General features: G+C 37.1%; 1 protein-coding gene across 1 annotated transcript in view; it reads right to left on the bottom strand.

The window, feature by feature from the left end:
* LOC127425522 (syndecan-2-like) overlaps positions 1 to 13,884 on the bottom strand; it is a 52,943-nt gene extending 39,059 nt beyond the window's left edge. The window contains exon 1 of the mRNA XM_051671609.1: positions 13,480 to 13,884. Within this exon, the coding sequence (XP_051527569.1) occupies positions 13,480 to 13,539 (60 nt within the window). The 5' untranslated portion in view covers positions 13,540 to 13,884. The remainder of the gene's footprint in view (positions 1 to 13,479) is intronic.
* Positions 13,885 to 15,198: the final 1,314 nt, after the last annotated feature.

A 15,198-nucleotide genomic window follows, 5' to 3' on the forward strand; every position in this document is an offset into this window, starting at 1 on the left:
GCTGTGCTTATTGAAGCAGATGACAGAAGAAAACCCTCATTTAATGTGATGCGTGCAGCGCCTGCAGACTATATATTTAATCGCAGCATTTTGTGCTTCAGTGATCACACTGGGTCATATAACCAACATCATATCCAGAAGTGTGAAACTCCGGCAATAACACAGAACCGGGAAAGCTTTCAAGTGAAAATAAAATCTTGATGCGTAAAATTTAAGAAATTGCTACTAGTGTTTAGTTAAATGTATTTTATTATTATCACTATTACTGAATCTATATCGCACAAGCAAGAGTGCTGTTTTACTGAATAGATTTTTTCATCAATGTTTTCATTTATGCGAGGCTCTGTTGTGCAGCACTTTGACAAAAATATGACCAATTAAAACCAGTTGTTTTAGATTTTGTGAGGATCTTTACTAAAAGATTTAAAAAAAAATTGTTTTGTTGAAAAGTAATTGTTCTATTTTAATTTGATTAGACAATTTTAATGATGAAATTGAATTAAACTTTGAAACAGAATTCAGAAATACAAATTGGAAAACTCCAAATTCCAAATTAGGGGAAAATTTCATAATTTTGAAAAAATAAATAAAACTGATTTCATAAAATCTTGAAGCAATGTTTACTTAACTGAGAAACACTTGAAGGGAACATGCTATTGTTTTAATCTATTAATTACAATTTAACATTTCGATAGATTAGGGATTGTGTTCAATAGCATATTACCTATTTTATTCTGTGGTATTGAAATTGGTATTGAGAATTGTGAAATTGTACTGGTATCGGTACAGACTAAAATTTTGGTATCTTGATAACACTATTTGTGACATCGATCATGTTAACTATGATCATATTTCCTTCCATTGAAGCACATAAGATGCTCTTTAGAACATTGTCAAATCATGCTGAGATAATACTAACAATAATTCAAAAGGAGGACCCACCAAGTATTAAGAAATTCTGAAATTCATTTAATTCAAAATGTCTTCGGTTTGGTCGGACCATATGCTAGAAAGAAAATTAATTGTTGACGTCCAATATATTTCTAGTCTTCCTAACAACAGACACATAAAGGCCTTCACAGGATTCTCAAACGCCAAATTCCAATTTATATTTCATTCTATGTAAATAATTCATCTCTGTCAAACAGAAATAAGTGCTGTAGCAGAGCTTGTCCATGCTTTAAATCTTTCATGATGAAGAGCACAGAGAAGCAATAGGAGGAAGAGGACAAAGAGAAGGCTGCTCTTCCCAATGGACCTTTGACACAGCAGAGTTTATCAGAACAGAAAGGGACCTGCTCCATGCCCAAGACTTTATAATGGTCTGCTTTGGCTTTCATTGCATTCAAACTGCACCACAAAAAAACAAGTTTTAAATCTCTGCCAAACCTCACACACACTGTTCAGCTTCGCTCATTTTACTGTGTTGTAATTCTAAAGGAATGCGTGTGGTTTAGAAAGGCTGTGAGCCCTGTTTTTCCAGTCCCAGAACCATCGAACCCCTTCAACTCCACCCTGTGTTTTACTGATACCATATGGCTAACCTGCCTTCAAAACAGCACCAAGAGCCAGCCTGACTGGGGATTCAGCTCTAATGTTTACAGATAAGACTTGATTTGATTGTTGTATGGAAACACTGAGTTACTTAAAAAGGCGTAATTCAGGGGTTTTCAAATTCAAAAACAGTGGGCCTCCCTTGTGACACAACGTACACAATGGCGCCCACATAAAGGTCGTGGTGCATCAACTGATGCTGTCTATGTAAATCCTAAACTTGAATACTGCTCATCGTATAGTCGTCTTTTGGGTTTGACCCCTGAAACTGAACAATTCGAATTTGGTGGTCTAAAAAACCGCTCCATTGTAATTAAAAACAAAATTAAAAACCCCTGGCATAACTGATTGCACGGAAAGCACTTTGCTGAATTAGCACTTGTCAAGTGGCTATCCAAACCAAACCAAAAAGGAACCATCACATAACACAGATTCAACAGTTAGTTAATTATTCCTTGCAATACAAGAATTGCTCTTGTTTTCTCAGTCATTATGTTTACATGCACTTTTAAAATTCGATTTCTGTAGCACTAAAACAATGATTTGTCTTTTTAAAATGTCACCTAAATGCTTTAATACAATTAAAATCATACGGCCCAAGGCCTGTCGCGATTATTAAATAACCATCCGATTATTGTGCAATTCAAATTCCAATCACATTTTAATGGCCAAAAAAGGGAATTTTAAGCAAATATATAAATGCAATGAACGTGTGTCATTCAGTTGAACTCGTGTGAAGCACTTCAAGCGCTCTGATACGCACGCCGTCAGCAGAGGCCCGTGCCAAACTCCCGAGAAAATATACACAAACAAATATAAACTTTGATAATGAATGGTTTCACTTTAATTTAATGATCGTGCAATGGCAAATGTTCCTGGTCATATCAGTCATACTGTGTGTTAATGACACAGTGACATGGAGGAGGATACACATGCTTGCTATATCTCTGTGGAGTGATAAAATGATGAAACGAAATCTCAAAAGGTTTTGCTTCATGAGAAATAAGAAAATTAAGAGAATTAAGATAATTAATTAAAGAGCATTAAAATACTGGGGATTGCATCAGCAAGGGCGTCCGGTGTAAAACCTGTGCCAAGTCAAATATGCGGATCACGAATGGTCTGCTGTGGCGACCCCTAACGGGAGCAGCCGAAAGGAGGAGAATTAAAGAGCATTAAAATAATGTATGAAAGTAAAGAAATTAGGACAGAAATATTTTACTACTGCATAATATAATATATTATATAAATAGAATAAAAAATATATATTTATATGAGTTCCAAAAACAACAGTGTAAATGTAAAACAGTGTTTCCCGTTAATTACCTAGCCCACCACAGTCTAATTTGTTCCGCCACAGTTTCATAATGAAACAAAAATATTTTTACACTTCTCATAATAACATAAAGATCTCTAACATTCTGTTTTGCGCCATTGCTTCAGCAAAGCATCTCTCACTCCCAGTCAGTCAAATTTGTGAAGAGATATTGAATGTATCATAATTTATTTTAATTAAATATTACCTTATCGTTTCAGAATATCAGAGACCCGAGTTATTGAACTCATTTAAATTCACCAAGAAAATGCTAAGACCTAAACATAAAAGTCCTTTTATTACTTTATGCTATAAAAGCAACTGCCAGTTTTTTTCTCTCTTCCAAATACATGTTTTCAATGTCTATTGTGCACATCTCCCACTTTCTTACGTGGCAAACAATGTGGAGGGCAATGCGGCGCTTTACGCTGCCGTTGAACGGAACGCTGACACCTCAACTCAGCTCACGTAAAATGCGCTTTACAATGATGAAAGAATTACAATTACTGAAACTCAATTATTATTATTTGGCTATTATTGTGGTCTTTTCTGATAAAAGTCATGCTCAGCAGTTTAAATACTATAGGAAAATGATACCATAGATCTGCTTTGTGTTTATAATTCTTAAACATTCTACTGAAGTCAGTATATTTGTAGTCATGCAAGTTTAAAGGACGTTTTTGATAATCATTAATATTATTAGACTATTATTGTTGTCTTTTTGGATGAAAAATAATGCTCAGACTGAAGGAAGACTATAGATCTGCTTTGTTCTTTTAATGCTTAAACACTATAAAGTGTCTTGGAAGATTTCGGTCATGAACGACTCAAAATTATTCAATGACTCGCTCATAGCACATAAGACGCTCATTTGTCGTCACCGAGTGACATCTCCAGAAGGGGTCACTGAACTAATCAGTTAATAAAATTGAACAAATTTGTGAAACAGAAGCAAGCCTCACCAAAATACCCTTTATTTTTGCAGCTGATTCTGCACAATTGTGAAGTTAATTTGATATACTTGAATCACTAAAAATCGCTGGAATTGAAGCTTTTAGCTTATACTTTAAAAAAAAATATCCCCAGAAAAATTGTTGGTGGACCAGTGATTGTCATCATTTTCACCCCTTATCCCTGTAATTTGCTGTGGCATTGCAAGAACTCATTTGCAAGAACAAATCTACAAATTAGAAAAGAAGCAAATTTGTTGTTTTTTCGTTACCCAATTAGCACTCTTGCCACCTGTGACCTCATACAGCATACCTATGTGACTTGTGTTTTTTGCATAGCCAAATTTCAAACATCACAAATAAACATGGTACTAAGATGGGCAGAAAACATGGACAAGTTCTTGAAAAGGAAAACTACTGACGATGGTTATGTGGGATTGTGGTGTGCCGTGATAGTTGGGAAACACTGAGGTAAGTAATGTTAACTAACGTTACAGTATCCACTGCAGTTATCCACTAGTCCAAACACAATTTTAAAATGATCAATGTACGACAGCGAACAGATAACGTTACTGCAGAAGTTATCATTGATAATTAACGATAATCTAACGTTAGCTAAGTTAGGTAATGTTAACGTTAGCTAACGACGTTAGCTGTCAGTCTCCTCACTTATGTTGACCAACATATCCGGCTGCTTGTTGTGAAAAACAATGTATAATGTATGTATCGTTATATCTAGCTAGCTAACGTTGGCTTATTATCTAACGTTATTACCAGCGGCTCTGACAGCGTAACTATTTTCAGCCTCTGAGGAGCAAGATGGTTTATCATGTAACGTTAGGCTATTTGTAATGTTAACTAATCAAGTTAAAGTAACGCTACTGTTTTAACTCCGTCTCATTTACCATGCTTTGTGGGTGTGAGTTTTTTGCTGTGTTATCACCATTCATATCTATACAACCAATGAGTTTATGATTAAATTACTACTAGAGCACAAAATTGTACAAGAGCACAAAGTTCTTCATAGATCTAGCCTCTTAATTTTTCTCTCAAGGTGCACCAAATTGATGCATTTAACTTTAAAATGTACAAAACTTTCTTCCGGGGGACCATGCGTCCAGACCCCAGTAGAGGGTCTAAGGTCCACCCACCACAGTCTCACAAATTCCTGTGGGAAACACTGTGTAAAATGTACCAAAACTAAAGTTGACCAAAAAGAGAAACATATCTTAAGTATTTAGAAATATTTTGATATTTAAAACATTATTTTTCATGTCATTTATAAGTTTTTAAAGCCTTAAAAGGAAATCATATATCCCTATTTTATTATTTGTTTTATATAGTTGAAGTTAAATATGTAAAAATGACTTCTTAAGGTGTATGAAGCATATATTCACCTTAAATTTACATGACCATTAATCGTGAAAGGTCTAAAAGAGACAATTAATAGTCATAATCGCAATTATTTGTTTGTTAATTAATCGTCAGCCAAATTTCAAAATCGTGCCAGCCCTAACTAGTCCGATTTTTGCGCAGTCTTATTGGCATTCCTAGATAATGCAACTGTAGCTTGGCTTTGTCTAGCACGTACTGTATACGTTAATCGGACCACAGTTGGCCTTGACGTTGTGGGCATGCAAGCTCCGAAAAACCCAGTGTCCTCCCTTCAAATATTTAATAATACATTGTGTAATGAATATTTTGACTTCGACTACGCAAAAACCGGCTGAAGCTCAATAATAAACAGTGCATGTAAACGTACTGAGTTTTTCCATGAATGGGGCTCTGGCTATATAAAAATGTTTGTGATCCTAGTATGAATGCATCTGATTTATATTGTCAGTGCAGCATAAAAAGCAGGAAAAAAAAACTGAAAATTTGTTGCAGGACTTTGACGAATAGCTAAGTAGGAGATACAAAGCAGGAACAGATGCAGTGTACAACAAAAGGAAGTTCACAGTGCCAGAAAGCTGTGTTTACTGTCCTACATATGCAAAAACAAAGGATGCCGAGTCCAAACCATGCAAGATATCCTGAATTTGATGGATGTTGAACGTTAGCCTAAATTTCGCTCATACACAGCTCTTATGTTTACATGTGTACATGTGATCTGATTCAGTAGGTGGGCTATAGGCCATATTTTTTAAAAGTGGAAATTATTGGAAATTAGACTGGTGGCCGGTGGTACAAGATTAAGCGTGTCAATTTTGTGCGAACAATAACAACGCACTCATTTGGATAGGCTTTTTTGAATTCACCATGTTCTCATTTAAAGAGAGTGATGGAAGACAACTGGACAAGAAAGGAGATCAGAGTGCAGTTTACAGCACACAAATGGGTGTTAACGGAGAGCATTAGGCCAAATTAATGGCAGTGCGTTGAGCTGTCGAATTAATGTGTCTGAGCACATCAAAACTCCCATAGGATCAGTATGCTTTCTTAACCACAATGATTAAAGATCAACAAAATATCCACTTGGGATGCTTGTCTCTCTGCAACGTACCCATTCAAGGTTTGATTAGGTGAACACAGTTAAAAGAAACTGCGTGTGCAATCGATGTTTCAGAACAACTGGGGTGGGGGTGGGGGTGGGGGGTTACGGCGAAGTCAAGTTCTTAATTGAGTCTCTTCAAAATCACCTCTAAAATCTCCCTTCTGTGTTTTAAGTTACACATAGCAAGGCCACATGCACTGAAGCAATCAAAATTAATGTAAAATACTTTAAGTGCCGCTTTTGAGATACACTTTCTGAACATCTCCAATAACAACCACTTGTCATTTTGTCTCTGGTATGTGGTGCATGAGGAAATTAAAGAAAAGCTTGAATACATGCTGTTAAAATCAATCTAAGACACTTACGCTATGGTTAATTGTACATCTAGATTGAAAAAGGATTTTTATTGTACATATTAATTAGGTAATTTATACTGTAAATAACAAGAGTGCTCACATGAAAAAGCATTAGCAGATGCAATCAATGTAAATTGGGTTTGTTTACAAGTATCTCAAAATCACAGGTTCAACAAAGCATGATGAAACCTGCTGATAACATGCCTACATAGCCATACTTTATAGACAGCAAGTTCCGTAACCAAACAGCTAAGAAATAGGGCATGCTCCGTTTTTCATACTGCAGCAATAGGCATAAGCTCACCCTGTAAACCACTAACATAAAAAAGTAGCAAAAGAGCAGAATTTACACATTATGCCAACATAAAAATTTGTATCGATCACAATTGATTGGGATGAACTTTATGATTGGGATAGCCAATGTGTTGCAAGTTGTTGTTTATTTTTCAACAATTCTGAGCAATTAAAACCTTGCACAATATCAAACTATGAGAATAAGCACCCTGCCGCACACAGATGGCATCTATAGCTCACACTGGTTTTTACATTTACGCTACACAAGATGGCTTCTACACTCATCAGCTTGCACAGTTAGGAGCCTGTTCCCTTCCCTTTACTAATGCTTCTCCCATTAAAAAAAAGACACTTCCTAACGACAAAGAGCGGGCGAGACTTATGAAACAAGGGATCACACACATTCCCCTTGGCTAAAACATCTTCCAGGCTCAGATGTCGTAAATGCAAAGAGCAGAGCAGTTCAACTTTCAATCCTTTTTCTGCCCCCCTCCAATTCAACCGCTGTTCTTAAACCACAAACCTCCAAAGAACTTTCCATTTGCTAAGCTAATAAAGAGCAAGAAAAGTGAAACAGGGAATGAAAGAGGTGCACTTTAAATAGTGGAGTGTGCTGAGCCCCCGCCCCCCGCAAGCCCGCATGTTCACATGGCTTTTGGGGGCTTTGGGTCACGGCATTGCACCCTTGTGGCTCCTTACTGTCTACAGTATCAGGGCCGAAGCACTACTTTGGCACCACGACTTCAGCACAGTGTGCTGTGCTGGTCTGCCACTGTTGCTTCCCTCTGAACTCGACTCTGCTTGTGTTGTTTGTCGATTCCCACTGGTATGCATAACTTTATCCCTGTGAAAGAACTGCCTTCAACTCTCAGGGAAGAGAAACTGGAAAAAAAAAAAACCAAACAGTGCTGCTTTAAAGTGAACGCACATACGTCTTGCAGATGTTTGTGGTGCCGACATAAACAAGCACAAGGCATGTGCCATCAGAGCATAGCGAGGCATATCTTCTTTAACCCCCTTCCCCTACTCTGCCTCTTCATTCTTTCTATTTGGTGGGAAAGAAGATAAAGAATAATGCCACTGTTCTTTGGAGTAACCGAAGACAGGGTAATAATAATGATGAGCTTAGCTGCAGGGAGAGTTGGCTGGGTTGGGGTTGCATGGCTGATGACAAAACAAGAGTGCACTGGGATTCCTTTACCAGCCTAGCAGCCCAATGCCTGCTGAGGCCATTAAGGATTATGCAATGTGAAACAGAAAAAGTCAACCCAAAAGAGCCCCCCAGGGAACAGAGGTGGGATGCCCACGTGTCCATTATATATGCACACTGGAGAAGAAAAAAAGGGCTTTGTTTATAACGTAACAAGGAGAAACATATTTATTTACAGTTGCACTGCTTTACAACGTTTACTATTTTCTAACTGTCAGAATCCTAGTGTACTTATTCAGCGAGGTGTTAAAAAGATGATAACAGCAATCCAGAAAGCCCTTCATTTCTTCACCGTTTAAAGGTGCTGACAGCCTCCCTGCTGATTTGTGGATGTGCTTTCATTAACGGATAAAGTCATCGCTGACAATCATCAACTGAAACCTGCAGCATGCATCTGTTGAATGGCATAAGATGTTACACTATAATTATTTCATAAGCAAATATTTCACCCTAAACCATTCATATATATTCATATTTACCGTAAACAATTCTAAAGGGCACTAAGCAGGACAGCCCTTTGCTGCAGACTCCATGCATCAGTACTAGGGGTGTAAAGGTTCACATTTCTCATGGTTCGGTATGTATCATGGTTATTGGGTCACAATTTCGGTGCGGTTCAGTATTTGCAATGTTCAAAAAAACTAAACAAAAATAAATACAAATATTACTGCCAAATCCAAAGTAATAATACATGTGGTAGACACTTCAAAAGGTTTGCCTTTAACAAAAATCATGGTTTACTATAGTAACCATAGTTTAATCATGGTATTTGTAGTAAAATCATTGTAACCACACAATCAACATCGTTACTGTCATGGTTACTATGGAAACTACGGTATTACTGTTGTAAAACCATGGTTAATTGTATCAAAACCATGATTTCTGCTAAGAAAACCATGGTGACAGCAGTCATTATTATTACAGTCATGGTTACTTCAATATTACTATAGTAAAACCATGGTTAATTTTTTTTAGGGGCCTTAACTAAAAGAAATTTTTCTCTAATTACTAAATCAACATGTTAACTTAATACCTGCACTATTATGCTCAATGCATCAACAAAGTACATTTCAAACCCACTTCAACACATATTCAACATTCAGAAGCTGTGCATCACTATAGAAGGAATAACGTCACTATTAAAATGGATACAAGAAGGGCTGTCGTAACGGGGCTCGAGTGTTTTATTCATACGCGAAAATCCCACATCAATGATTAATAAATGCTGTAAAAATATTTTGTTCATTGTTTGTTCATGATACCTAACGCTTTAACTAATGTTAAAGAAATTAAATCTTTTCATTAAGTGTTACCAAAATTAAATTAATTGTGAATTGCTAACATTTATTTGTATTGAAAACAGTTATTAATAGTTCTGTTGTCAATATCAAAAGGTCATTGTGACATACTGGCAACTTGTAAAAACCATGAGAGCATCACACACAGCAGAGGTACATTCAAAAATAAGAAAATTATATCCATTACAAGCTTTAAAACTGCTCCAGTGAGAAATCATTAATAGCTATGATTTGTTTACAGTCTTTGGCGTCTTGTTGAAACACAAATCACTAATTATCAAGCAAATGAGTGAAGACACGGTGCATGATTGGCCGATTGATCAGTGCACCCCTAATTACCAGTATACAACACTCACGTCAAGCGATGTCTGCATGTCTGCAAACAGTGCCTGTCTTGTAAACATTTTTTGACCATTTCTGTTGTAATTGACTGCAAGAAGAAAATGTTCCAGAAAGGAGATTTAAACAACACAGGGGGCTTCTCTATCAGCGGCTTGTTTTCTCCATTTGACACTTGCCATTTTCAGCTACACACAACAAGTGCAGAACTGTGATGTCATCAAGTTGACCAATGTGAAACACAGGCAGAGCGTATCCATTTACAGATCCATTCAGGTGCATTAGCGGAGGTTGTATCTGTGTGTGTCCATTGGACGCTTAGTTTTCTTTGCCAAACCTTGTGCTCCAGATGCATTATAAAAGGAAAAGTTCACCCAAAAACGAAAATTTGCTGATAATTTACTCACCCTCAGGCCATCCAAGATGTATATGGCTTTCTTTCTTCATCAGAACAGGATTTAAGAATTTTAGTTCAAGTATACCAGGTTTTTAGCTTCATCCAGTGCAAGAGAATGGACACCAATTTTTGACGGTCCAAAAAGCATATTTAGGCAGCATCAAAGTAATCTACACGACTCCAGTCGATCAAGTAATGTCTTCTGAAGTGAATCGATACGTTTGTGTGAAAAACAAATCGCTAATTAAAAAGTTTTTAACTTTAAATCGCCGTTCACTTGCATTGGATGAAGCTAAAAACCTGGGATACTTTCCTAAAAATCTTAAGTCCTGTTCTGATGAAGAAAGTCATATACATCTTGGATGGCATGAGGGTGAGTAAATTACCAGCAAATTTTCATTTTTGGGTGAACTAATCCTTTAAACTTGAGGTGAAACGTGGTGCCGATGCTTACCAAACCGTGGGTGGTGAACAGTACGGTTAGGGTTTTTTACCGAGAACTGTTACTCCCCTAATCAGTACCCAGGATTAATCTGGATATATGACCATTCACCTTGCTAATAAGGAACAGAAAAACAACCTTAGGTGGTAAACTGGCAAAAATGAGGGGTGAGAACACGGTCAGTGTGCTACTGTCTCACTCTCTGTCAATCATTTCATCATGGACGCATTACACAGTCACACCACACTTGATAAAGTAAAAAAATGGTGACAAATAAATGTAGTAAAATCTAAAATATGCTGGGGTTAAAAAATGGTGCAATGACCTACTAACATTGCAGTTTATTTTAGTTTTATTCGTACTAAATTTGAAAGGTCAATTATTTCATTAAAGGAATATTCTGGGTTCAATACAAGTTAGGCTCAATCTACAGCATTTGTGACAATGTTGATGACTACAAAAATCAATTACGTCTTATCCCTCCTTTTGCTTTAAAAGCAGCAAAAATCGAGGTTACAGTGAGGCACTTAGAATGGAAGTAAACGGGGCCAATTTTTAGAGGGTTTAAAGGCAGAAATGTGAAGCCTATAATTTAATAAAAGCACTTACGTAAATACTTCTGTTAAAATGTATGTATTATTTGAGCTGTAAAATTGTTTAAATAGTTGTTTTTGCAGGATTTTAGGATTCAGATTTAGGAATTGGATATAACTTTACACAGAAAAGGTTAGCAAGTGATTTTATCTCAAGTTTTGTGGCTATACTTTTGAAACAGCGAGTATTTTACACTTTGGCCCCATTCACTTCCATTGTAAGTTTCTCACTGTAACCCAGATTTTTTCTTTCTTTTTTTTTTTTTTTATTTTTTTTTAAGAAATGGAGGGACAAGTCAAAATAATCTTTTGTGGTAATCAACATTATGCCACAAATGCTGTTGATTGAGCTTAACTTCTATTAAACCCTGAATATTCCTTTTAAGATAATTAGTGACTCCTGCTCATATGTGGCCTAGTTTTATTTCTATGACACTAATTTCTTTCGACTTTGCTCGGTTGTGTGAAAACTTTCCCCTTGGGAACTGTCTCAGACTACAAGGGTGCAGTGACCTTGCATATAATCTCCATTTTGAAGCGAACGTTCAAACTTCCCACCAAAACACCATGCAAATTTCACATTCCAACATCTGGCCGCAGACAACACACCAAACCATGACAGGTTTGTAGCATACAATTTCAGAGAAAGCAGAGGTCAAACAAGCATAAAAAGAGACTAAATATTCCAAGGACATCATCCTTCTATCAGTTCATGAGGCACAGACTTATTTAGTCTTCTCAAACTATTTCTTGTTGGTTTTGATTATCTGAGGGGGGACAATGTGGTCTCTCGGGCACATCACTGGCAAACACATGGATCATCCTGGTGGTTTCAAGCCAGATAACTTTAATTGCTGTGTTCATGATGCCAGTATAGAAAATCTATGTGCTATGCTGGGTCTCACTGATATTGATGCTGCTGTCATGGCTGCAGGGCAAACTGAATGAGGTCCTGATCGATGGGAGGAGACAGTACAAACCAGCATGCCAGTCAACCATGGAATTACAAAGTGCGGGTGCCAACCCTCTGGCATTTCATCCAAAAAATACTAGGGGATTGGCTTATTCAGGATCTGCATTCTCCATATGCACTGCCAATTAACTGTATAATGAATCAGCCAGAAATGCAAGTCAATCCCCTAAATCATTAATGAATTATACTTGTGATGCTCCAGAACACACATTTGTCATCCTTGGCTTGAGACAAACTTTTTTTCTTCTTTGATTCACAGGAGTAACTGTGTCTTTTTAAGAGCAAGCAGAAATGAGAAACCTCATGCAAAACAACCAGACACGAGAAACACTGCTGACTGCATGTGTACACATGCCAGCAAACAGAGCCACGTGTGACCATGAGTGAAACAAGATTAATGTCTGATTTACAACTCCTGCGAATTAAACTGCACCACAAGGCACTTGGTCTCTTTAAGCAGGAGTTATGTAGTAGTTGGCCACATTTTGCCTTTGACTGGCGTTACACACAAAATGGGAGCTATTGGTCTGTAATGGGAATGGTTAGTGGTCCAGTCTTGCAGTATAGCTCGTCAAAAGTTATGCTGAAATCGCAATCTTTTCTTGACAAGAAAGCAGATTACATCGGCTGCTAGTAGTTTCCACTGCAAAGATTCCTCACAATACAGCCCACATTTCAGTCTACATTGCAGTAGCTTATCATAGGCTAGTGTGTACCATTTACATTTAAATGATTAATTAAAAAAAAGAAAAGCTGTTTCTGCATAATCACTTAAACTGTTCATGTCGAAGTGCGTCCACCATCTAAAGTTGGTGTTTTTTATCACTGGTAGCTCATGAAAAAATATAATTACATTACCTCTCATTTGATACATAAATGCTGCATTCTCATTAGATACATCATTTATACAGTATCTCTAATTTGAAACTTATTAACATTGTAAAGTATGAATCAGCCCAGCGACAATGTGTTTGACTGGTTACATACTAAGGGGCCGTTCACACCGTTTTAGCGTCCGTCTTCTTTGTTTTTCCTATATAAACATTCGCCTTTTACCGCTGCGCCTCGTCTCGCGCAGGAGCGCTGCGTATAAGTTAAATAAAACGTCAACTTTTAAAACGAGACACCTGCGTTCTGTTGTATTCGTTGCGCTACAAAGAACTCAGCGCACGAACGCTCTCGGTCTGAACAGCCCCGAACACTGCTTGAGTTCACGCTCAACTACCTCGCAGTAAATCGCTTACTGTTCTCGGTCGAAACTCACCCTTTCCCCCGAAAGAAAGACTGTCAAGCCGAGGGTTAATATCATCCAAAGGTTCCTCATAATTCCTTAGAAAGATGTGCGTCTTCAGTTGAGAAAAGGGGAAATATCGCCCCTCCGTCGGTTTCCACTTTTAGAGAAACTCTTCTCCCGCTTCCCTCGCGCGCTCTCTCTTTCTCTCTCTTGCTCCAATCTCACTCACTCTCTCAGGACTCAAATCCCACCGGATACGTGTTGCTTTCTCTGCTTATTCCTCAGCGCACTTTTTTACCCTAAAATAGATCTTTGTTGAACTGTTTTGCCAAGTCATGAACGTTCAATCTAACCGTCCGCGTTTAATGCTGTTTTGTGTCGTAAAAGTGAATTTAACGTGAGGTCTCGTCTGAAGTGAAGCTCTACTGTCGAGCCACCCGCAGGACTGAGAGGAAAGTCCGGGTCAAACAGAGGGAGAGCTTGAGCAATGATTGGCAGATAGCGCGATCATATGGGCGCATGACCAGAGAGAGAGAGCGAATATATACTGTGTGTATACATATACATATACATATATATTAGTCAGAATTCCTTTAGATATACAGTATAAATAGGTGTGTGCATGCATATATATATATATATATATATATATATATATATATATATATATATATATATATATATATATATATATATACACACACACATTCATCATTTATTTATGGATTATATATGTTGATGTATTTATGGCATATACAATATCTGTGCCATATAAATATATATAAAATATATGTGTGAATACATGATAAGCGAATCATCTTAAGGAGACAGTGGTACGAAAGACGCTGCATTACAAAGTTTTACTAGCATCAGAATAGTAGTATTAAACTTAATGTGCAACAAGGTTTTTTTTTATTTTATTTTTTTATTATTTATTTATTTATTTTTTTGTGTGTGTGTGTGTGTGTGTGACTGGTTAAGTACTCATGGAAAAGATGTGTTTTTAAACGTTTTTTGAAGACAGAAAGTGAGTCAGCTTCACGGATGGAGTTGGGAAGGCCATTCCATCATGGTACGATGAAACCGAAAGTCCGGGAATAACTTGTCTTATTCCAGATTCTTAAGTAATTAGTTGAACAACAACAAAAACGTATTTTAGTGTAAACCTAACATTTGCATACTCTAGAGTCTATATACTGTCAACTGTGTCTCGCTGTAAAGTTACCCATTTTGCTCTACCCTTTATGCAATGTCTCCCCCTAATGGACAATTGTGAGAGAGGGTGAAGTGGTGGTGGTACAATAAATAGTACCATGGAGGATAAATTATCCAGCTTTTGATTTCTTTACTTTAACAGAGTGGCCATGGCCTGTAAACAGTCAAACACACAGTCACCCACTTCTCAGTTTACAGAGACAGATTATTAACGGTGCCATCCTAGATTACCCACCCATCCAAATAAGGTGATGATAAAGCCCCTTCTGCCAGAACCCTGGGGTCTCTCATGTGCCTTGCTCTGCTCTAAATGAACACACACACATCACATGATACATAGAAAAGCTGTCCAATACTATTGTTACTACTATAAAAATTAATAAACCATATATAATAACCCATATAATAATAGCTGATTGTTAAATGGGAAATAAATGCATGGTATTTATCTAAGGAGGTTTGCATACTCTGGATATTAGGATGCTTAATATAATAATGCCCATCCCTAATTGGGATTTCTTTACTCTGAACTAT

This window comes from Myxocyprinus asiaticus, chromosome 34 (assembly GCF_019703515.2).
Source record: "Myxocyprinus asiaticus isolate MX2 ecotype Aquarium Trade chromosome 34, UBuf_Myxa_2, whole genome shotgun sequence".
NCBI classification, from domain to species: Eukaryota; Metazoa; Chordata; class Actinopteri; order Cypriniformes; family Catostomidae; genus Myxocyprinus; species Myxocyprinus asiaticus.